The 23,831-nt window shown below is 46.1% G+C and overlaps 1 protein-coding gene and 1 pseudogene across 1 annotated transcript in view; one reads left to right on the top strand and one right to left on the bottom strand.

Moving 5' to 3' along the window:
• DUSP22 (dual specificity phosphatase 22) overlaps nt 1-4,540 on the top strand; it is a 68,527-nt gene extending 63,987 nt beyond the window's left edge. Inside the window, exon 8 of the mRNA XM_017517237.2 lies at nt 3,905-4,540. Within this exon, the coding sequence (XP_017372726.1) occupies nt 3,905-3,924 (20 nt within the window). The 3' untranslated portion in view covers nt 3,925-4,540. The remainder of the gene's footprint in view (nt 1-3,904) is intronic.
• Nucleotides 4,541-12,800: 8,260 nt separating this feature from the next.
• On the bottom strand, nt 12,801-13,724 carry LOC108295194 (annotated as a pseudogene).
• Nucleotides 13,725-23,831: the final 10,107 nt, after the last annotated feature.

Here is a 23,831-nt window from a genome sequence, read left to right as displayed (position 1 = left end):
CTCTAGTCTCAGCCAGAAGGCAGCCAGGTAGGACTGGAATGTAAGCAGTCTGACCCCAGTCACAGGTGAGATGCACCTACAGTCACCCCAGTGCCTTTGAAATGCCAGTACGGTGAGGAGGGCGAAACCACACAATGGTAGCAATCACATGCTACCGTGTTGAAGTTCTTTTCTGAGGATCAGTGTGCATTCAATGTGAGGCCTTGTGGAGTGTGGGGAGATAAAGCTGGAAAACCTTCTTGCTTCTTGCAACCAAAGGGCGCTCATTGTGTGTGCAGCAGGATGACCATGCATGCCTCTGCCCTGACCTTTCTGCTTTAGCCTGGCTGAGCAATGGGTGTCCGGGGCCTCGGGCTGCCCTCCACAGGAATATAGAATTGGCTGTGTGTGCAGCGGTGGGGGCTTTCTGTTCTTGATGCTCCATCTCTATGCAAGATGAGGAGCTCTGCATGTCCCACAAGGTATCTTCAGAAGTACAAAGATTTGCTGTGCTCATCCAAGAAAGCACCCTGTGCGTCCAGAGTGGCCGAGGCAGGACCTCCCCTATAGCCTGGCACCAGGTCCTGGCAGGAAGCAGCCCAGCCCTAAGAACTCGGACGGAGAGAGGCTCATCCAGACCAGGCCAGAGAAGCAGCAGTGGGTGTCAGAGCAACCAGACTGGCAGGAGCTCCCTCCAACCCCTGAGGCTGAGGGGCAGGGCTGGGCGGTGGTGGCACCTGAGCCCATGACTGTGAAGCCCTGGGCAAGGCAGGCTGTAAGAAGTGCAGGGAGGAAGAGCCTGGCCCTCAGTCATGGGTGGGGCCATGCCTCGCTGATTTGATGGAGGAAGTGCCACCAGCTTCCAAGAAGCATCTGAGTGTCAACAAGCGGACGCTGAAAGTGGGTCTGAGTGGGGAGCCTTCACTCTGCTACACAATGTGCTCCAGAAATGTGCTGTTTGGAGCCTTGCCTGTGACTCCCTGCTTTCATCTTTAGAAAGCATTCTCGAAGCGATCCTGCCCATGTGCCCCACTGATCTGTGCTTTTCCCAGTGGCTTGTCTGGAGATCTGACCCCTTCCAGGGAAGGTTTTCTGGGTTGAGAGCATGGGAGCAACTGCTGTGAACTGTGTCCTCGTGAGAGACCCCCATGAAGGGGGTGGCCTCATCTGCAGCCCCATTGGCCGCTGTGCCTATGGTGAGAGCAAGGCTGGCACTGCACATATTGCCATGAGGTAAAGGAATATTTAATCGGGGCAGCCTCTATTCGGAGACTGAGCAGAGGAGGTGGGAAGAGAGAGAAGGCAGCCACTCAGGAACATTCTGTGAGCAGAAGCGGAGCCTCAAAGCCTGGAGCGCAGGCAGGGAGGCCCACAAGACCTGCTCTGTGGAGAGTGCACCAGGAGGGGAGGCCCACAGGGGCTGCTCAGTGGGGGGTGCCCTGGACCGGGAGGGGGGTCTGGGAGGAGGGGCAAGGGCACTGGGGCGTGGATGGCCTGCAGGTAAAGGCCCAGGACTGGCATGACTTTGGCATCACACTTGGAAACACTGAGGTCCTATCCCAGGGAGGCTAGAGACTGGAAGGCAGGAAGGGCTGGTTTCGGCGTGCCTGCCCAGGAAGCTCCTATGTTGTGAGCTATGGGCAGCTGTGGAAGGCCCTGGGGCTCGACTTGGGCCTAGGGAGGCTGGGCTGGGGCTGGGAGGGAAGAGCAGTCAGGAGTGGGCAGGAGCCACCACCTGGACTGGATGCCTCAGGGATGGCTGCATAGAAGAATCGAACAAATGAGGCGACAGTGTGGGGGCCATTACCATCATCCCCTTGTTGAGACTGGCTGTGCTGGCTTGGGTTCTCCAGAAGCAGAAGCAGCATTAGGGGTGCAGACGGCACACTGGGGGTTCACACCTGTGACAGGAGGAGGAGGAGGAGGCCGCTGGGTCCTCCACCTACAACTCAGTCTCACCTCCTCTCCACCGGCCCCATGGGTGCTGCCAGCGGGAACTGCACTTCCGAGGAGCCAGGGTCGGGGAGGGTGCAGAGATACCCAGCCCTGTGCCCCCATCTCGCCTGGGTGTGACCAGAGTAGCACATACGGCCAGAAGAGGCTGGAGCTCGTGCACCCACCATGCTCTCAGGGACCAGCAGTCTGGCCACTGTCCAGGGGCACCTGGTGCTAAAGGGAGACCAACCTTGCAGAGTTGCATCTCCCCACTGTGTGTCCCTGGCAGGGCTTCCTGACATGCTTCACCAGGCACCATGCACATAGCAGCACACAACTGTGGGCCCCCAGTGAGTTGAAGGTCTCTCCCTCCTCTCCCTTTCTTCTTCTTTTTCCTCTTTCTCTTCCCCCTCCTCTCCTCCCTCCTACCCCTTCTTTTCTTCCCCTCCCCCCAGATTAGAGTAGGGTACAGTGGGGAAATATGAAAGCCATACCAGGAGTTAGGAGACTCCCTCTGTCACCTCTCGTAATTCCAGCCTCAGCAGCCGCAAGTCGGCAGCAGGGCGCCTCTGCCCCATTGCAGGAGGTCTGGGGACCTGTTGGCTCTGGACCGTTGATAAAAACAATCTGTCATACGCTACTGAAAGTTGCTCTGCCACCAAGAGCTGGCAATCCTAAAACATTTCAGTGAGGCAATGCTCCTCTCCCCCCCAAAATTTTTGTTTGTTTGTTGCTAAGTTGTAAGATAAAACAATTGCTATGTTTTAATGCTATGTTTTAATACTATATATGCACACTTAAATTAACATGAGCAACATACTCTATATGAAAGTAAAAGTGGAGAACTCCCAGTTAACAAGCAAGACCGAAACACAAGGACGCAGGCTCAGTGACGGTCTTGTTTTTGTTTTTGTTTTTGATATATCACATTTTGTTTATTCAAGTGTTGGTGGGCATTTGGGTTGTTTCTGCTTTTTAGCTCTGATGAATAATGCTGCCATAAACATTTATGTATAGGTTTTTGCATGAACATAATGTTTTCTTTTCTCTTGGATATATTCTTTTTTAAAAATTTATTTTACTTAAAGTGCATACTATCTCTGGCATTTCTCCCCATGTTATCCCTCCCCACCCTCCCCTCCCTCCTTACCCCGGATGTATCTCCCTTACCCCCCCCAACCGCCCCCAATGTGTGATGCTCCTCTCCCTGAGTCCACGTGTTCTCATTGTTCAACACCCACCTATGAGTGAGAACATGCGGTGTTTGGCTTTCTGTTCTTGTGTCGGTTTGCTGAGAATGATGGTTTCCAGGTTCATCCTGTCTCTACAAAGGACACGAACTCATCGTTTTTTACATCTGCGTAGTATTCCATGGTGTCTATGTACCACATTTTCTTTGTCCAGTCTATCATCGATGGGCATTTGGGTTAGTTCCAGGTCTTTGCTATCGTACACAGGGCTGCAGTGAACATATGTGTGCATGTGCCTTTATAGTAAAATGATTTATAGTTCTTTGGTTATATACCCAGTAATGGGATTGCTGGGTCAAATGGAATTTCTATTTCTAGATCCTTGAGAAATCGCCACACTGTCTTCCACAATGTTTGAACTAATTTACACTCCCACCAACTGTGTAAGAGTGTTCCTGTTTCTCCACATCCTCTCCGGCATCTGTTGTCTCCAGATTTTTTAATGATCGCCATTCTTATTGGCATGAGATGATATCTCAGTGTGGTTTTGATTTGCATTTCTCTAATGACCGGTGATGATGAGCATTTCTTCATGTTTGTTGGCCTCATATATGTCTTCTTTTGAAGATTCAGAATGGTTTGCAGTGCGAGCTCCCAGGCATGGGTCTCCCATGCTGTGGGATTCCATTACTGCCCTTCAAGCTTGAAATAGCCCCCAAGAGCCAGGCAGAGACTGCCACTGTGGCTTGTTGTGTGACCACTTGGAGTGTTGACCTGTCTTCACTATATTTTTACTGCAGAAATGTTTGAAAGCCACTAAAATGGATGCAAAGAAAAGCATGGACACACTACTGTGGAATTTGTTGTAAATGGGACTTTTGTGGATCTCTCACAATCTCATCCTTTGGTTTAACACTCTTCCTAATTATTTGTATACCTTGCTTAATGTGACAGAAACTTTTCAAAATGAAAATAAAGCAAAATGTTCCTTGATGAATGAATGAAGACAGATCCAGATTGCCAAACCTGACGTAAAGAGAAGCTCCGTCTTGATTTAACCACTGACACATTTCCCGAAGTTAAGGCTCGAAAACAAATTGTAATTATTCATTAATGGGACAGATGAACTTTTTTCCCATTTTTCAGAATAGCATTATTGTAATTAACAAGTCTTAGTACGTGACTAAGTGCATTTCAGTGTCAAATTTAGAATAATTCTACGTTGATACAATTTATTAAGACTACCTCTACTGCAAAAACAACCACAGTACACCTCTATTTAGCCATGTGATCTGATGAAATATTTGTCATGCAGCATGCCCTCTTTCTGTGCCAAGAATCACCATGTGCATATCTCCTTTTTACTGTAATATTTATTTTTGTTCTTATTTTTACTAGCATAAGTATAAAATTCAATAAAAGTTTTACTGTATGCATTTCTTCTGTCCCTTATTTGTTTTATCCCATGATTATTAATGATTGTCACATAGAACATTAATCAGATTTTCCTAACACCTGAGACTTAGCCAACTGGTTCCATTTCATTTTTTCTACAGAAACAGAAGTGAAAAGGTCTCGAAAATTATCTGAATTTTCACAGCTTCTTTCATTCTTTTTTTTTTTTTTTTTTGAGATAGAGTCTGACTCTGTAGCCCAGGCTAGAGTTCCGGGGCACAACCTTAGCTCACTGTAACCTCCGCCTCCTGGGTCCTGGATCAAGCAGTTCTCCTGCCCCAGCCTCCCAAGTAGCTGAGATTACAGGCACATGCCACCATGCCCACTAATTTTTTTGTATTTTTAATAGAGATGGGGTTTCACCATGTTGGCCAGGCTGGTCTTGAACTGCTGACCTCATGATCTGCCCACCTCAGCCTCCCAGTGCTGGGATTACAGGCATGAGCCACCGTGCCCAGCTGCTTCTTTCATTCTTTCTAGTTCTTTCTTCAAAGATAACTGAAGGTAACTTTGTTGAGGACCCTGGATGAGAAAGCTGCTTTGCTTTTCCTGAGTGTGTTCTGTGGGTATCCTTCCCACTAAGAGACTCAGCATAGGAAAGTCTGCATCTCACCGGAGGCCAGTAGAGGCCAAAGCTTCCCCCTTTCTCTTTGTCAAAGAAACCCCATTATGGTGTCTTTAAATTACCATTTCCCCAAGGGCATTTCAGAGTCAGATTTATAATTTATGTAGATACAACTTGTTAAGACTACCTCTACTGCAAAAAAAAACCAAACAAAAAAAATCACAGAACACCTCTATTCGATGATGTGATGTAATTTAAATATTTGAGAATTTTTGATGAGGCCCAGTCATGCAAATGCCTCTTTCTGTGCTGAGAATCACCACGTGCATTTCTTTAAGGCGGGGCTCCAGCCTTCCTGCCAGGAGACCTGAAGCTTCTTGAGGGCAGGGCCTGGGGTTTTTCCGCCACTTAGAAGGGACCGGTGCACAGTAGGTGCTGGGTCACCTTCCACCACGGACCCTCCGGCCCTCATCAAATCATTGGTCCTGGGCATGTCTCTGCTCCTCCCTCCTTTTGACTGCTGTCAGAGCCTCCTTGTGGCCTTGCTGGTTTCAAGCAGTTGCTGCACCCTGGGGACCTGGAAGGACGCTGCAGGGTCCCAGCTCATCCCTCAGAGCCACAGGTATAAAGTCTGTGCTCTCACTATCTGGACTACTCTCCTTCGTTCACAGATAGAGCAAAGTCTTGGAGCTGCATGTGCACTGTGCCGTTACCAGTGTGCTGTCCAAGTGCCTGGCTGAGCAGTCTGCCTGGGAACACAACCCCTTCTGCTCCCTGAGTCCTTCTCACTCACCCTACCTTTAGAAATATGCTCGGCCCTCCTTGCCCTCCGCAGCCTGTGGAACAGGCAGGGCCTCCTTCAGCCCACGTGGAGCTTCATAAGCTTCTCCATGTGTCAACATCATTTGTTTCTGGGCCTTTCTTTTAAAAGAAAGTTTTAGGAATGGACTCTTAGCCTCTTATGCTTTCTTTTTATCAAAGGAAATATTAACATTCTAACTTTTTAAAATTTTGTTTCCTTAAGCTAAAAGAAAATCATGCTGACACGTTCATTCCCTTTTTCTGCATTTAAATCAGGTCCTTTGTATCCACCTGTGTGAACTGCTCTTGCGGCTCCGCCCTCTGGCTTCGCTCACCTTCTGGTTTGGGTTTTTAAACTACTATCTCTTTCTGAGCATATCATTGACCTGCTTCTTGTCACCTTTCACTCAAATCTATGCACTTACTATCTGATACTCTTGTTCTGTTTCCTGGATTTTTTCATTCACTACCTTTCTTACAGTGTGTGCTCATTTCTTGGAAGAGTTTGATACTGTTTGCTCTGAATAAATTTCACTGTAGCAGTTGAAACAAGTTGTTTAAAGCAACTTTTCTTGGAAAGATGCACAGCTTCTGATAGACTCCCACACTGCTCTATAAAATGCCTGAGTTCACACTGAACCACCTGAGCCACCATCCCCAAACAACTGCACTGCTGACCACGTCCCCCATGCGGACTCCCAGCCTAGACCTCAGAGTGTCTTTGTGAATGCTTCAGGGTCACCCATGGCATCCAGGTTTGCAAATCTGTTTCACTTTGCAACATCTTTTCTGTAGGTTTCTTAGAAAAAAAACACAAAAACAAAAAAACAGATTCTCTAGATTTTCTGTCCAACAGCTTCTTTCTGAGATTACAAAAAAATGTATTATTCTTTCAAAATAAAAGAAGTCTATGTCAGAATGCCAAAAACTACTTTTACTTGGCCAATTCTAGAACGCTTTTCAAAATGTTTTCCACTTACAGAGAACTTTCACAAAAATTAACTCATTTTCCCAACAAACCTGTGAAATAACAAATGCACATTTAGCTCTGAGCAGCAGAGCCTAATCTACCGCTGTAGCCTGACTCTGGGTCCAAGGCTTTTCACCCTGCACTGCACTGGGACCCAGGGACGATGAGCTCTCCAAGTCAGCAAAACAAAAACCTTCCAGAAGAATTTAGAAGCAAAGGTCAAGCCTAAACAAATGACATAATTGATTTGAAATTGATTTGTGTATAAGTTCATGAAAAAGAAACAACTAGTGGAGAGAGACCAGTTACCTAAGCCACAAGGCAGTGCTGTCACCACACAGTATAGTCACGCAGGAAAATTGTTTTTCTCAAGGATATGCATCGAGGCTCTAGAACTTTGAAGTCATCTCGAGGCTTGTCGTAGGCGTGAACTGCTTGTATCTGGGATCCCACTGAGGAAGTCTGCACACACAGCTGGGCACCACTTTGATGAGAAGAGGGCAGTGAGTAGACATGGGTTTATCAGGAAGAGACATTGCAGGAAGAGCCAAAGACAGTTCCAAATTCTCCCAAATTCTTGGAAGAGCTAAGAAACACAAAGGTACCAAAAAGAAGCAAGAGACCCCCAGAAGCTTCCTGGGGGAGCAGATGAGGCTAGTGGCCTCAGCACTGAGCCAGCAGGGAGGAGGGAATTTGACCTGGGTGACTGCCTGGGAGCAGGCACAGGTGTTTCAACAGAAGGGCCTACTCTGGGGACCACTCAAGGTGGATGGAGGCTACAGCTTCATCCATAGTTGGACAGTCCAAGCACTGAATTACGTGTTCTAAGAAACACAGTTCTGAACCAATGACTTCTGTTTAGTCTAATACAGATCGTCAAACCTAAATGAATATACTTTTCAGGCCATACAGCCAATGTCCTCTTGCCCCAGAGGTAAGGGTTGTTTTGCCCCAAAACCTTTATTTAAAAAAAGAGATAAAGAAAAACTTGCAAGTCCTTGAAAAAGAATTTAATTTCTTCAAAAGAAAAATGTAAATGGGAAAAGACGCAATGGGGCAATTAAAAAATGGCCATGACAATCACCCGTTTAAAGAGGCTGTGGTTTAAGTGGAATGGTGGGTATCCTTCTGACTTTGTGAGCCAGACTGAACTGAGTCAGCACACCACCACCACCGCCCTCTTCAGCATCTACCAGCTTCAGACTCAAAGGTTGGGAAGCAGAAAACCATGACATTCTTCAGAAGTAAGAAACAACTTGAGATTTGGAAAATCAGCCTGACTGGCATCACTTGGGCAGCGAAGGTTTTATTTTTGTCCCAGATGTATACTTTTCGATCTGGTAATGGCACCAGACAACTGTTCATGTGTGGAAAGAAAACTTCTCCAAATGACTTCTGAAATGTATATTTATTGACCTGTTTGCTGAAAAGAAGCAGGCAAGCTTTAAGGTAAAAACAAACAAACAAACAAAACTGTGCGTCTTCTGTAGCGACACTACCTTTTTCTTATTTCTGTATTTTATGTGACCCTTGTGCTCAAATCTCACTCAAGGAGACCTCAGTGTAAAATCCCCGGTGTGTTTTTCACAGAATAGGCAGGGGACCACACTGCTACCCTGTGATCCTTCAGGGCCTGCTGATCAAGAAAAACCAAAGAAAATGTTCTACACACCATTTTCTAGGAAATGAGTGGGATTTATCAGGTAGATCCTGACCTCCCAGCCAGGGCAGCCTAATCAGAATTATTTATGACTTCAGTGGCTTTCTCTGCAGTGCTGTCAGGCACTGCTGGGCTCGTCACCTCCTTGGCTGCCTTCCTACTCAGGTCCATGAGACTTCTATAGTCCTTAGTTTACCGGGCCTTAGATTGGGGCAGGATTTCTCAGAGTTTCGCTGTTCTGTAATATATCAGATGGAGATTCATTAAAAATTGGAAGTGTCTTTTTGATGTGTGGCCTTTGGGAGAAATTAGAATCATAGAAACTATCTCTGCTATTCATTGTCGCCACAGCAACGTGTCTGGCCAATGACAGAATTTTCTATCATCAACTTTCTTTACCCAAAACTTTGCCAGATTTGGGGTCCCTGGATAATTTACCCCAAAGCCCCAGTTTCTAGCCAATTTCTCGCATTGCTTGGCTCCATGGAGCTGAAGATTCCTAAAATGCCAAGAGTTGCCTCCCTCAGGGCTGCGTGTCCAGCCACGTTCATGTTTATAATGTGGCAGGAGTAGCCTCTCCAGTAGTGGACAGACACCCCCCTCGCGGCACCCTAGACAGGCCATGAACTCCCTGAAAACCTCTAGGTATCTAAGTAAAGAGTGGATACTTTTTACGGTAAATTAACAGCTCCAAGAAGACATTGGCTGCCCTGCCCCATTTATGCTAAGAATCCTCAGAATTTCTTTGAACAGCAGCAGCAGCTGTCTGTAATGCAAACCAAAGGACAGAGAAACTTTGCATTTTGTTTTGTTTTGTTTTGCTTTTTACTATGGTAGAGTTTTGAGTGGGCAATGGGGAATTCTGAGTGTCTGAGTGGTTTCAAGCGTTTTTTCCTCTTTAGATAGCAAGTCACACTGGGCATATTTCATAGCTGATACCAGTTATTTTACATCCTAACAGACAACACAGACTGCCTTACAAGACACGCCCGTGCAGACCACTGGCCCCTCCCGGCCGTGTTGAACTTGGGTGACCATGCATACACATTATTTTCCATAGAAAGATACACACCAGAGCTCATTAGACAGCCCATTGGGTTGCATTGCATCAGGTGCTAACAGACATTGCAGCTGTCTGACCAGCAAAAATATTGCGGGCTTGCTGTAACGGTCATTTGGCTAACTAGAATGTGGGGAATCTGATCTGTTTTTTTTTTTTTTTCTTTGAGATGGAGCCTCACTCTTATCCCCGAGGCTGGAGTATAGGGGCACAATCTCAGGTCACTGCAACCTCCACCTTCCAGCTTCAAGTGATTCTTCTTCCTCAGTCTCTCGAGTAGCTGGGATTACAAGTGCCCGCCATCATGCCTGGCTAATTTTTTTCTTTTTCTTTTTTTTTTTTTTTTTTTTTTTTTTTTTTTTTTTTTTTTTTTGAGATGGAGTTTCATTCTATCATCCAGGCTCGAGTGCAGTGGCAGAATCTCGGCTCGCTGCAACCTCTGCCTCCTGGGCTCAAGAGATTCTTCTGCTTCAGCCTCCTGAGAGCTAGGATTACAGGCGCCTACCACTGTGCCCAGCTAATTTTTTTTATTTTTTATTTTTGTATTTTTAGTAGAGATAGGGTTTCACCATCTTGGCCAGGCTGGTCTTGAACTCCTGACCTTGTGATCCACTCACCTCGGCCTCCCAAAGTGCTGGGATTACAGGCACGAGTCATTGCACCTGATCCTAATTTCTGTATTTTTAGTAGAGATGGGGTTTCACCATCTTGGCCAGGCTGGTCTTGAACTCCTGACCTCAGGTGATCTGCCTGCCTCGGCCTCCCAAAGTGCTGGGATTAAGGTATGAGTCATCGTGCCTGGCCTGATCTCTCCCTTTTTAGAGGATTATTTCCCATAGTTAAAGGAAATCACTGAGACTGGTTTTAACTCCTATTTTGATTTTCTTCTCCTACGAAACACTACCCTCTCCTAATTTCTTTTCATGCTTTTTGAAAACAGCTTAGTGAGGTAAGATTTATATACCATAAAATTCAGCCATCTACAGTGTACAAGGATTTTTAGTAAATTTACTGTGGTGTGCAGCCATCTTCATCATGTTGTTTCAGAATATATTCATCACCCCAATAAGATTCCTCGGCCCATATGCAGTGCATTCCCAGTCCCACTCCCCATACTGACAACCACCAGTCTCCTTTTTATCTTTTTATTTTAGGACATTTCATATAAAACGAGTCATGCAGTCTCTCGTGTCTGGCTTTCTTCACCCAGCATAGAATTTCTGAGATTCAGCCCCCACTGGGGCATGGTCTGGGCGGTTCTTTCCTTTTGATTGAACACCCCAGTTTCTTTCTTATTGGAGTGCAGGACTGATCACTAGTGAGCTGGAGGAGTGTTTCTCCACTGGGGCTGACTGCCCCCAGGGGACATTTGTCTGGAGACATTTTTGGCCATCACACCTGGGGTGGGGGCTGCTCCTGACATCAAGAAGATAGGGGAAGCTGCTAAGCCCCTGCAAAATACAGGGCAGCCTCCCCAGCCGGGAATTACCCGGCCCCAGTGTCATGAGTGCCAAGGTGGAGTGTCTTGTGTTAGGCTTCACTGAATTTTCATTTGCCATCCGGGTACTGTCTAGAACCGAGTGGTGCATGACGTAAACCTCCTTCCCATTGAGAGTGCTGCATGCCACTGTACTGGAGTTTTTGCTTAATTTTTACATATATTTGAAATATAAACTCTTTTTTTTTTTTTTTTTTTTGAGACAGAGTCTCACTCTGTCGCCAGGCGCTAGGCTGGAATGCAGTGGCACAATCTCGGCTCACCGCAACCTCTGCCTCCCGGGTTCAGGCAATTCTCCTGCCTCAGCCTCCCGAGTAGCTGGGACTACAGGTGCATGCCACCACGCCCAGCTAATTTTTGTATTTTTAGTAGAGACGGGGTTTCACCATGTTGGCCAGGATGGTCTCGATCTCTTGACCTTGTGATCCGCCCTCCTCGGCCTCTGAAAGTGCTGGGATTACAGGCTTGAGCCACCACACCCGGCCTGAAATATAAACTCTTGTGGAGTTGATGATTTTTCTTGCCATTTGGGTAAATTCTGGAATTTCCTAAAATATTATTGGTAGTATGCACTCTCCATGAGAGAAAGATGAGGAGAAAAGCAGTACAACCCTTGTCTCCTGGTTGAGATCTCCATACAACCTGGTTTTAGCAACAGAAAAACAGCAAGTGGTAGTGGCTGATGCAGGCTAAGTTCCCAGGAAGCTGCAGAAACAAGCGGGAAGCTTCTAATAAAGGCATCTACTAAAGTACATTCGGTTTATTCAGTAACAAGTTGCATTTCATTCATTTTTGTAGCGTGAGGACCAATGTTCCACACTCAGGTTATATCTGCAGTGCTGCTTCAGAATTTTGAATTTACTGGTACTCTTTTTTTTTTTTTTTCCCGATGAAACTGGCTTTAATAAGCCTTACATTTGAATGCATTCTGTTCTTTGAAAACTGCTCTTTGGAAGGCTGAGGTGGGCGGATCACGAGATCAAGAGATTGACCATCCTGGCCAACACAGTGAAATCCCGTCTCTACTAAAAATACAAAAAAATTAGCTGGGTGTGGTGGCACACTACTTGAGAGGCTGAGGAGGAAGAATTGCTTGAATCCAGGAGGCGGAGGCTGCAGTGAGCCGAGATTGTGCCACTGCACTCCAGCCTGGTGACAGAGCAACACTCCGTCTCAAAAGAAAAAAAAAAAAGAAAGAAAACTGCTAACCAGTTTTCATGTTTATCACCACTTGCTGCTGCTGGAAAAAACTTAGGAGCTAGTATGTTTTACTCATATCTTTGAATAAAGCAGCAGCACAAATCCCAGGATTCTCAAAGCAGTTCCAGCCACAGCAAACCAAAAACTAAATGACAGAGAAATGGGAAACAGATGTGTCTGGTTTAATAGAAAGGGGAAGGGTCATCGGGTGGCCACATCCTTTCCTTGTCATTCATATCCTCAACCTACAGATCCTTTCTACGCTCATAAGTTTGAATACAGTCAAGGTTAGTTGGGTCAAAAACTGATGTTAATGACGATTAAAAAGAGATACAAAACTCAGCACCTCCTTCATTAAAAATAAAGGTTGAGAAACTTTATAAGAAAGAACTAAAATATTCTTGTAGCTGCTTGGGGAGTTCTTAAGTCTTCCACGTAGACAGATATCTTCACATCCACAAGAGGCCATGACTACAACCAAACCGAGTCCATTACTCATTCCCTCTCTGGCTCTTCTTGTGGCTCTTCTTAGACCTTTCAGACTTGGAGTGGCTCCTGTGTCTGCGACTACGGTGATGACCTGGGGACTTGGAATGGGATCTGTGCTGCCGCTCTCGGGACCTGGTGGACTCTTGCTGCGATGCCTTTCTTGATGGAAGGGAGGGGCTTCTCTTTTTAGGAGATCGGCTTCGCCTTCTGGGAGATTGGCTCCTACTCCTTCTGTAGCACAGTGTGGGAGAGCGACAGGGCTTGTCCAAGTCTCGGTAGCTTCTCTGACAGTGATCAAGTGATGGCACTCTTTCCAACTTCTCACCCTCTTCCTCTTCCTCTTCACTGGACTCCAAATTTTCCATGTCCTCTTCCAGAGCACTAACTCGAGGCTCCAGTTACTCGGCTTCCTCTAATATGTAGCGTTTCTGTAGCTGGGGCAAAATGATATCACACACTCTTTCACTGTGCAATAGTTCATCAATAAACTCATCTACATGTATCAATTCAAGCTCCTCATTACAGTTCTGGCTCTTGATTTTTTGATAGTCATTGTACAAAGGCTCCAAGTACTTGTAGCAATCAATTGCAGTGCCTGTCAGCCTCATGTAAAGCGCCCCCAACATGCGGACATACTTGAAATCTTCATTTTCGATAAACTCTACAATGATATCCTTCTTGGGTTGAATCTGAAGCATCTTCAAGTTAAACACAGAAAGGGTGTTGGTTTTATGTTGCCACCATAGACGCCACCCACAAACCTTAACTCCATGGCTTTATCAACTACAAGTTCAGCTGTAAGTCCAAAGCACTCCTCTTCCCAGTACTTGGACTCATAGATTCACGTTCGAATGATCTCCACCAGATATTGAGGGTTGGTGTCATGGACGCTCTGCGCATCCCTCGCTGTACGGTTAGCCATTTTAGAGTGTCTTCGATTCTCGAATCTACTGTGACTCTTAATATGAAGGAATAAAGTTCACAGTGGGGTAGAGGTTAAAAGGAAACAGATCAAAAGAAACAAAACTAAAGAAGTTCTTATCATCCAGCATTTGGCACAGCGTAAAATCCCTTTAGGAGCAAGAAGAAATCAGCCTGAATTAAAATATTTTGTTTTATCTGAGACCAGGGACTTGCTGACCGCTCACTTCTTTTTCTCTGGGGTGGCTGAGATGCCAAGAGATGGAATTCTATCTCTCAGTTCTTTAGAGCTCTGTGTATTGATGAATTAGAAACAAAGTGCTCTGTTTGGAGCTTAGTAACGTAAGAGGAGACATCTGTGATGCGAGTCGGTAAACTGTAGTTGGCAGAGGGTACCTTTGGGGATTTGACAAACAGTGGCGGCGTTTCGGCCGCCCAGGCAGTCTCGTCTCCCTGACCCCTCTTTTGCTCCAGTGAGCAGCTCTGCCTTGGCCCTGAGAGGACGACATGGGGAGATAGTGAGTTGAGCTCCCGAGGCTCTGCTGCAGCCTCGGGTCCCTTAGCAACCCTCCTCTTTGAGAATAATCACACCAGAAATACATGGTGAGAGTAAACTGAGGGCAAAGCACACACATACACACATGCACATGCAGAATGCCTGTATACACATGTGTGCACACACGCACACATATGTATACACACAACGCATGCATATACACATACAGCATGTGTGCCTATGTACACACATACAATGCATACATACACATGTGTGCACATCTGCACATGCATATATAATACCTGCAGATACACATCAGACACACACATCCACATATATACAATGCATACGTATACTATGTGTGTACACACACAATAACATGCCTATACATATGCAGCATGTGCACACATAGTGCATGCATACACACATACAACATGTGCACACATGTACATATACACAATGCATGTGTATACACAGACACATATACACGATTCATGCACATACAAAGTGTGTACACACACTCATACAGGACTCACATATACACACACACATTCCTCAGAGTTATTGCAGGCACTTGGACACATTCTTTATTCATCACCGCCAGATTGATACTGTGTCCTGTGTTACAGAGGAGGGAGCTGATGCTAAAAGAGGTTAAATAATTTGCCACACAGCACGTAAGTAATAGAGCCTGGGTGGAAACCAGGGTGTCTCCAGATTTGAACTCCACACAGCACGTAAGTAATAGAGCCTGGCTCGAAACCAGGGTGTCTCCAGATTTGAACTCCACACAGCACGTAAGTAATAGAGCCTGGCTCGAAACCAGGTGTCTCCAGATTTGAACTCCACACAGCACGTAAGTAATAGAGCCTGGCTCGAAACCAGGGTGTCTCCAAATTTGAACTCCAAAGAGAAAAGGAGCACAAAGGCAGTATTGTCTTTAAGAAGATGCGCCGTCACCACTCTGGGCTTTCCCATGCATTCAAACTGAGGTACCTGCCCTTCTAGGAATGGGGGACAGGGAGAGGGGAGAAGCTAGGGAAAGAGAAGCTGGAGTTTGTGCCAGGGCTTTTGAGATTAAGTTCTTCATTCACTAAGGAAGGGCTTGGGAACACAAAGGGTGTGGGTAGGGGCGTTTGGGGCAACTGGTTGGAGGAAAAGTGAAGTTCAATGATGCTCTTGATTTTAACCCCCACATGTATCACTTTTCTCTTAAAGAAATCTGGGACACTACAATAGCAAAGACCTGGAACCAACCCAAATGCCCATCGATGATAGACTGGACAGGGAAAATGTAGCACATATACACCATGGAATATTATATAGCCATCAAAAATGATGAGTTTGCATCCTTTGTAGGGACATGGGTGAACCTGGAAACCATCATTCTCAGCAAACTGACATAAAAACAGAAAATCAAACACCGCATGTTCTCACTCATAGGTGGGTGTTGAACAATGAGAACACATGGACACAGGGAGGGGAGCATCACATACTGGGGTCTGTTGGGGGAAAATAGGGGAGGGACAGCAGGGGATGGGGAGTTGGGGAGAGATAGCATGGGGAGAAATGCCAGATATAGGTGAAGGGGAGGAAGGCAGCAAATCACACTGCCACATGTGTACCTATGCAACAATCTTGCATGTTCTTCACATGTACCCCAAAACCTAAAATGCAATAAAAAATTTAAATATAAAAGAAGAAAATGATTTTGTGTTTGAGAAAGTTTAAGAATAATAAAGTCAAACTACATTATTTACTGCAATATTTCTCAGAAGTTTAAAAAAAGAAATCTGGGACACACACACACACACACACACACACACACACACACACACACGAAAGATGTGCCACCACAGGCAGGTATTCCAGCCCGGTCATCCCAACACCACTGAGCAGCATTCACGTGCACTCAGCAAGGACATGGGATTCCACCTGAATGTGACGCACAGGAGTGTGATAGACTTCATCCCCTCCTCTCTCTCTTATTCTGTCTCTCCTACTCTCTCTAAAAGGAGATGAAAACGAAGCCCCCGCCCCCCATCCCGTCTTTCTCTAAACCATTCCGGGAATGAGTAGTTTGCTTTTCGGCTGTGGGCCATGGTGGCAAGGGGAGGGGTTCTGAGTTCTCTGTGCTCATCTCCTCTCTCCAGAGTTTGTGAGAGGATGAAGCTCTGAGAATCCCAGGGAGGAGAGTGGTTAGTGGTTGCTGTTACAGTCCCCTCAGAAGTGTGTCAGTTCTTCCCCGAAGGTGACATTCTGTCTCTAGTAATGTTCGTGGCTGATGGAGACGTGCAGACTACCCAGGAGCAGGAACCTCCCAGCTCTGTGAGAAGCTGTTACATGAGAACTTTATGCCAAAGCAGCTCCCTGAACCCACACAGGATCCCTAGGTACAGCTGGGCTCACAGCCCCCAGGACTTCCCTTCTCTTTGTTTCTGTGATTGCGTTCCCATCCTTGGGTATTCTTTGGAGACATTTTATTTTGTAAATAAGAGCATTTCAATTATTATTATTATTTTGCGGTGACGTCTCGCCCTGTTGCACAGGCTGGAGTGCAGTGGCGCGATCTAGCTCACTGCAATCTCCGACTCCCTGGTTCAAGCAATTCTCCTGCCTCAGCGTCATGAGTAGCTAGGATTACAGGCACACGTGGCACCCCGCCCAGCTAATTTTTGTATTTTAAGTAGAGATGGGGTTTCACCATGTTGGCCAGGCTGTTCTCCATCTCCTGACCTTGTGATCTGCCTGCCTTGGCCTCCCAAAGTGCTGGGATTACAGGCATAAGCCATTGCATCCGGCTATTACTATTATTTTTTAAATGGGACTCTGGCACTTAGGAACTGTTTATCCCAACTTTGGAGACATACTATGCATCCAGGGAAAAGTGACATCCGCCCTAAAAATAGTGAAATTCCTCAGGCCACTCCGCCCGTGCCAGATGCTGACTTCCTGTGTGGCCAAGTGACTGGACTGCCAATCCATTCTACACTTGTGGACCACCTTCTCTACCAATGAACACAAAGCATTTCATTTCTTCTTAATTTCAACAGATTTTAACTGACAAAAATTGTATATGGGTATAGTGTACAATATATTTCGAAAATACGTGAATATTGTAGAACAAGTACAAGGCATCCATTGTACAATACAGTGAATATAGTTAATAACAATGTATTGTGTGCTTGCAAATTACTAAAATAGTAGATTTTAGGTATTCTCACCACCAAAATATGTGTGGCAAAGTATATATTTATTAGATTGATTTAACCATTGCATTTTGACAAGTTTTTTAACCCTCGTCCTATTGTCCTTAGGAAGAAGTGCTTTTCACAACTCCTGAAAGGAAAGGAGATACGTCTTATTTTTACTAGAGGGCAGGATGGCAACCAGAGGAAGACGGCAGCGGCTGCCACCTGCTTCTCCCGGCCTGCCCACTCGCCAAGGACTTTCAAGCCTCATGTCCTTCAGCATCAGGCTGAAGGTGCAAGTTCATCCTCAGACTTCTGGGAAACTTGCTCAGGGTCACAGAGTTAGAAATGGCCTCACCAAATCACAAACAGAAGCCTGGTCCTGAAGCTGCCTGTGTGGTCCTGCCTGGCAGAGCCCAGGTTTTCTGTGACTTGCTGCCCTGTAAGGGCCCGTGGAAGCCAGCACAGAGGGGCTGGTGGAGAGAGCTCTGGATTCCGGGCTCTGGGATGTGAAGGGAATGGACTACAGGGGAGGGGGATGTCAGCTTCAAAAATGCTGCCAGCATAAATGTTAATCAATGAATGATTCATTCTGGGAGTGTGGGGTTTGGGTGACTCTTGAGTACCTGTCCTGCAAACATTTACACACTGCATCTCCATGTGGGCAGGGACCATAGGTGTCCACCTCCTATATCCTGAGATAGGGTTGATAGCATTGGCTAAGAACTTAGGGTAAAACACACGGCCAGCATGGGGAGCAGTAGCACCAGCGGTAGCAGTGGTAGTGGCAGGAGTAGCAGTGGTTGCAGTAGTAGTGGTAGTAGCAGCATTCGTTGCAGTAGTAGTGGTAGGAGTAGCAGTGGTTGCAGTAGTAGTGGTAGGACTATCAGCAGTGGTTGCAGTAGTAGTGGTAGGAGTAGCATTCGTTGCAGTAGTAGTGGTAGGAGTAGCAGTGGTTGCAGTAGTAGTGGTATTAGTAGCAGTGGTTGCAGTAGTAGTGGTAGGAGTAGCAGTGGTTGCAGTAGTAGTGGTATTAGTAGCAGCGGTTGCAGTAGTAGTGGTATTAGTAGCAGTGGTTGCAGTAGCAGTGGTAGGAGTAGCAGCGGTTGCAGTAGTAGTGGTATTAGTAGCAGCGGTTGCAGTAGTAGTGATAGGAGTTGAAGCAGCGGTTGCAGTAGTAGCGGTAGGAGTAGTAGCAGCAGTGGTTCCAGTAGCTGTGGCATGAGTAGTAGCAGCAGCACTTGTGGTGCATCAGTGGCAGTAGCAGCTCAGGGAGTAGTAGCAGTGCAGCAGCCACAGCAGCAGTAGTAGTAATAATAACAGTAACAGTAACAGTAGCAGCTACCCTTTGAGCACCTCCCATGTGGCAAACACTGTAGTATGTAGGTGTTATTTCCTTGAATCCTGGAAGGAATCCTGTTGAACACTCTTCATGGCTTCCGTTCCCCCATGGCGTCTGAGCCCCTTCACTGGCCTCACGGGAACCCCTGGCTGCGGCACCTGCCTGCTCAGCCCTCCCTGGCCACATGCCCCGCCAGCACGCAGCCTGCATCCTCCTTTCACTTCCTCAAAGGCACCATGCCCTCTCCCCTCTGCACTTTCCACCCCGACCCCACTGGCCTGTCTCCCTCCTCGCCACGGGCCTTAGGTTAAGTAGTGTGTGGTGGAAGTTCCTGCAGCTCAGACCCGCTGGTTTCCCGTTACTGTCATTGCTGCTCAGTCCTTTATCTCCCTGTCCAGTCCAGAAAAGTAGGGCATGCTGGAGAAAGGGCAGGGCTCATGGAGGGGCGCCAGAGCCACCTGAGGGAGTGCCCAAGGCAAGAGCTGGAGCAAGCTGAGTAGTACATTCTAACCCACAGAGAGGAAAATAAACACCCACAAGCCCATACTGATGTAGAACATGCAAACCCAGCCAGAGGAGCGCATTCATCTGCCTTGCCCACCACTCACTGTTGTGACCCTCCAGGCCCTCGCAGGGAGCACGGCGCATTGCAGGTGCTTCATAAAAGACAGTTGAGTGAAGGCAGTGGATGTGTGCCAGGCAAGAGTGGTGGCTAAAAGGTCCCCAGGTGCCTGAGGAAAGGGCAGTCACTATCAGAGTTGGAACTCGGCAGCCAGCTTTAAACTGCTTTTTTTTACGACTGCCTCTCCCAGAAGTGAGGAAAACTCAGTTGGCTTCCTTGTTCTCACGTCCCAAAGCCAGTCAGGAACCAGGACTGGCATTTAACAGCTCTGTAAGAAGCTGACCTACACTGGAAAGTGTAAAGGACTGATCTTTACAGTTTATGATGCTACATTTCACGGATCTGAGAACCTGTGCCACAAATGGCCTTGTTTTAACAATGCAAAAGGGCAAATCAAGGGCTTCTGGCCCATCTTGTGCCATTCAAACTGTAGTTTTGAAAAGTTCAATTAGTTAATGTTTTGCCCGTGATAAAAATCACAAGACATTTTTCCAGTGCTTTATTTTGGAAGAGTTGAGTGGCATTGTCCAGCAACAGCATGACTGCTTCTCACATTGCTCTTCGGTGGCCCCTGCTCCGGGGGTACAGAGCAGTTCACCGCCTAGCTTTCAATGGTTTGTTTATAAATTTGGCCTAGACATGCCCATGAGCTCTACAGAATCCATGTAAGGATTGCACGTTAGATACCAAGCTTGCCGGGGACGCACTTGCTGACATGTCCCACGGCATGTCCCTGTTTCCCAGCTGCTGCAGCAGCCTTCAGCTCTGTGGAGCGACTTATGATTTCCTGAATCTTATTTCCTTAAGAGCTATTTTTAGAAAAATCAGGACTGAGGTTTGATTCCTGGTTTTAGGCTCCCCAGGCTGGCAGAAGCTGGAATTACTTCACGGACACCAATTCTTTCTTTGGCCACTCACCAGCACTCCTGGTGAGCGACAAGGACCCACCAAGGGAGACAGAAGTAAGCTGAGCTCTGCCCATTCCCCTCACACCGGTGAGCTCCTAAGTGTGCCAGTGGATGCTCCAGGTAGTATAGGCACAGCCAGAGCCAGAGAGGCCAGCTCCCGGCTTGCCAGGGGCATCTCTACTCGATTCAAATGCAACTGACTGTGAAATGGATTAAAATATGTGAGGATATTTCATGAAGAAGTGGTTGATTCCAGGGCTGGAGCAGGGAAAATACCAGAGGAGCCTCAGACATCTTATGGGGCCAGAAAATAAGGAAGTGCTTGAAAAAGAAAGGGATGTGTCAAGAAGCCACATGACTAACCTGAAGGAGCTTCCAATGGCCAAAAGCGGAGCAATTTGAGCAACAAAATAAATGATGAGAATAATGGATTCTAATTCACAGAATAAAAATAAATATCCATAAGTCCATATTGATTAAATAAATAACTAGATAAATAATAAACAACAGAGAAGAGACAATTCTTCCTTATAGAAGAATCCAGGTTAACGATTGTGGAAGGAATGAGAAAAATATAAAATCACCACTAGGTAAAGTTTACAGCAGTAATTGGTGCCAGCAAGAGCCACGGATGGACACTAAAACCACTGGGCAAGGCTTTCAGGAGAAGCAGGACATTTGCATCATCTCAACTGATGGAGAAATCTTGCAAATGCCACCTTAACCAAGTGATTCAGGGAAGCAGCACCACTCCCAGGAGCACGGATATCCCTCAGACAGGTGGTACTGAGGAAGGCACATGCCCTCAGTGGCATTCCTGCCAAACATACACTAACCTCCGTGTAAGGGGAGAAAACATCAGACAACCCAACAGAGAGGCAATCCCCAAAGTAACTGATCAGACAACCCAACAGAGAGGCAATCCATAAAGTAACTGATCAGACAACCCAACAGAGAGGCAATCCACAAAGTAACTGATCAGAGAACCCAACAGAGAGGCAATCTATAAAGTAACTGATCAGACAACCCAACAGAGAGGCAATCCACAAAGTAACTGATCAGAGAACCCAACAGAGAGGCAATCCACAAAGTAACTGATCAGACAACCCAACAGAGAGGCAAGCCCCAAAGTAACTGATCAGACAACCCAACACAGAGGCAATCCACAAAGTAACTGACCAGTACCCACCACCATGTCAGGAACCTAAGAGAGGGTGCAGCTGCTGGACAAATCATTAAGAAGACTCTACTGATCTGCTCCCCTGTGGAATAAAGTGAAAGGCCTTGGGATAAAAAGACACTTTTAAACCCTGGCAGCAATCAAGTATCATGTGGAAAGGTTAAGAGCCAAGTAAAATGTGCAATAGCAGTGAGGTCACCGTAGGGGTCAAGTGAAGTGGAGAGGGAAAAGGCAGCTGAATCTGGCCAGTGTCGATGTTCAGTTAGGGTAGTGCAGACCAACATTTTTTATCTTGATTTAATACCAGGTTTTTTCAAATCAGCCTGATTTGAAAAGCTGTCTAAACTCTATTTGCCTGATGGGTAGCTTACTTTGTGCACAGCACTATTTTAAGTTCTATGAAAAAGTAATAAAGACATAGAATAGAAAGTAAGAGATTGCAGGAGAAATGCACAAATCAAAGATCAAAAAGCATGTCTGTCAAAGAAAAGAGAACCCTGGTACACTGTTGGTCAGAAGGTAAAGTAGGATAGCCATTATGGAAAACAGTGAGGAAGATTTAATCTTCCTCAGAAGATTAAAAATGGAGCTACTATACAATCTGGCAACCTCACTACTGGGTATATATCCAAAGAAATATTGAAATCAGTATGTTGAAGAGATGCCTGCTCTCCCATGCTCACTGCAGGGTAAGTCACAATAGCCCAGATCCAAAGTCAATCTTAGTGCCCCTTCAGTGGTTACATGGATAAAGAAAATGTGGTAGATACACATCACAGGATTCAGCCTTAAAGAAGAGGAAGTCCTGTCATTTGTGATGACGTGAATGAACCTGGAGGACAGTATTCTAAGTGAAGTAAGCCAGGCACAGAGAGACAAATACTGCATGATCTCATTCACATGTGGAACCTAAAAATGTTCAACTCATAAAAGTAAGTAGTACAATGGTGGGTACCACGGTCAGGGGTGAAGGGCTTAGGGAGATGCTGGTATAAGGATACAAAGTCTTAGATGGGAGGAATTAGTCCAAGAGGGCCATTGTACAGCATGGTGACTGAATAACAGTGAATTGCATACATGAAAATAGCTAGAAGAGTAGGTTTTAAGTATTCTTAGTGCACGAAAAAGGGGAGGTTTTATATATATTTATGCTTGATGTAGCCATTCCACAATGTGTGTGTGTGTGTGTGTGTGTGTGTGTGTGTATACACACAGTTTACTTTTCAATTAAAACAGATAAAAAGGAAGATTTTCTGACCAAAGTAAGTAGTTGGGATGATTACATTATGCTTTTAGAAGCTAATTACATTACAAAAAAAAATTTCCATTTGGTTAGGAAATATCTTTTTTAAGTGCCCACAGATACTACATGTATTCTGAGCTATAACTTTGGGCAGCCTACTCCAGGTGAGTAGGTCAGACAGGCCCCGTCCAGGAAGAGGAAGCTGTGGTTGCATTGGAGCTGGGATGAGGGCCTGCCTGTTTCTGCTAAAGACTGAGCACTTGAATCATTAGGACATGGGAATGGGGTGGATGTGAGAGGCAGCAATGAGGTTTGTTTTTTGTTGTTTATCTCTTTTTGGGCTGAAGAGGGCAGCTAGGCCACTGGGCCCAAGGTTAGGAGGAAAACTGGTGTCATGATAAAGATCTTTCAGGGTTTCGGTCAGATAATTGGGGTTGATTAATATCACAGTGAGGCCTGGAGATTCTGAGAAGGAGGAAAGCAGTTCAGTTAGATGCCCGGCAGGTCATGAACAGTCTGACTGTATGTGCAGAACACCCCAAAGCCCACACTGGGGAGGTGATTTGAAGGAGGGAACTGTTACCTTGCAGAAGGCTGAGAGGCCCAGAGGCTCAGAAACGGGATGAGGCCATTGGATTTTTGCCATGAATATGTCACTGGTGGTTTTGGTAAAAGTAGTTCCTCCAAGGTAAAGACCAAAGAACTAGAGTTACTCAACTGAAAATTTATTGAGGGGAGGAACTATGCTGTCATATATCTTTGTATTTCCCCAAAACATCTAGCCTGAAACATCATCTTCAAATTTTGACATTGGGGTTCTGTGTTTTCCTGCTAAGAGCTTCAACAAAAGCCACATTTCAAGCAATTAATAAAAAGGCATCTTGGAAGGCTAAGGTGAGTGGATCGTGAAGTCAGGAGTCTGAGACCAGCCTGGCCAACATGATAAAATCTCGTCTCTACTAAAGATACAACAAATTAACCAGGTGTGGTGTGTGCGTCTGTAGTCCCAGCAACTCGGGAGGCTGAGGCAGGAGAATCACTTGAACCCGGGAGGTGGAAGTTGCAGTAAGCTGAGATCGCACCACTGCACTCTAGTCTGGGTGACAGAGCGAGACTCCGTCTCAAA

The sequence above is a fragment of the Cebus imitator genome, unplaced genomic scaffold (assembly GCF_001604975.1).
Source record: "Cebus imitator isolate Cc_AM_T3 unplaced genomic scaffold, Cebus_imitator-1.0 Scaffold623, whole genome shotgun sequence".
NCBI classification, from domain to species: domain Eukaryota; kingdom Metazoa; phylum Chordata; class Mammalia; order Primates; family Cebidae; genus Cebus; species Cebus imitator.
The sequence above is the reverse complement of the archived record's forward strand: the minus strand, read 5'-3'. Positions and strand labels throughout refer to the sequence as shown.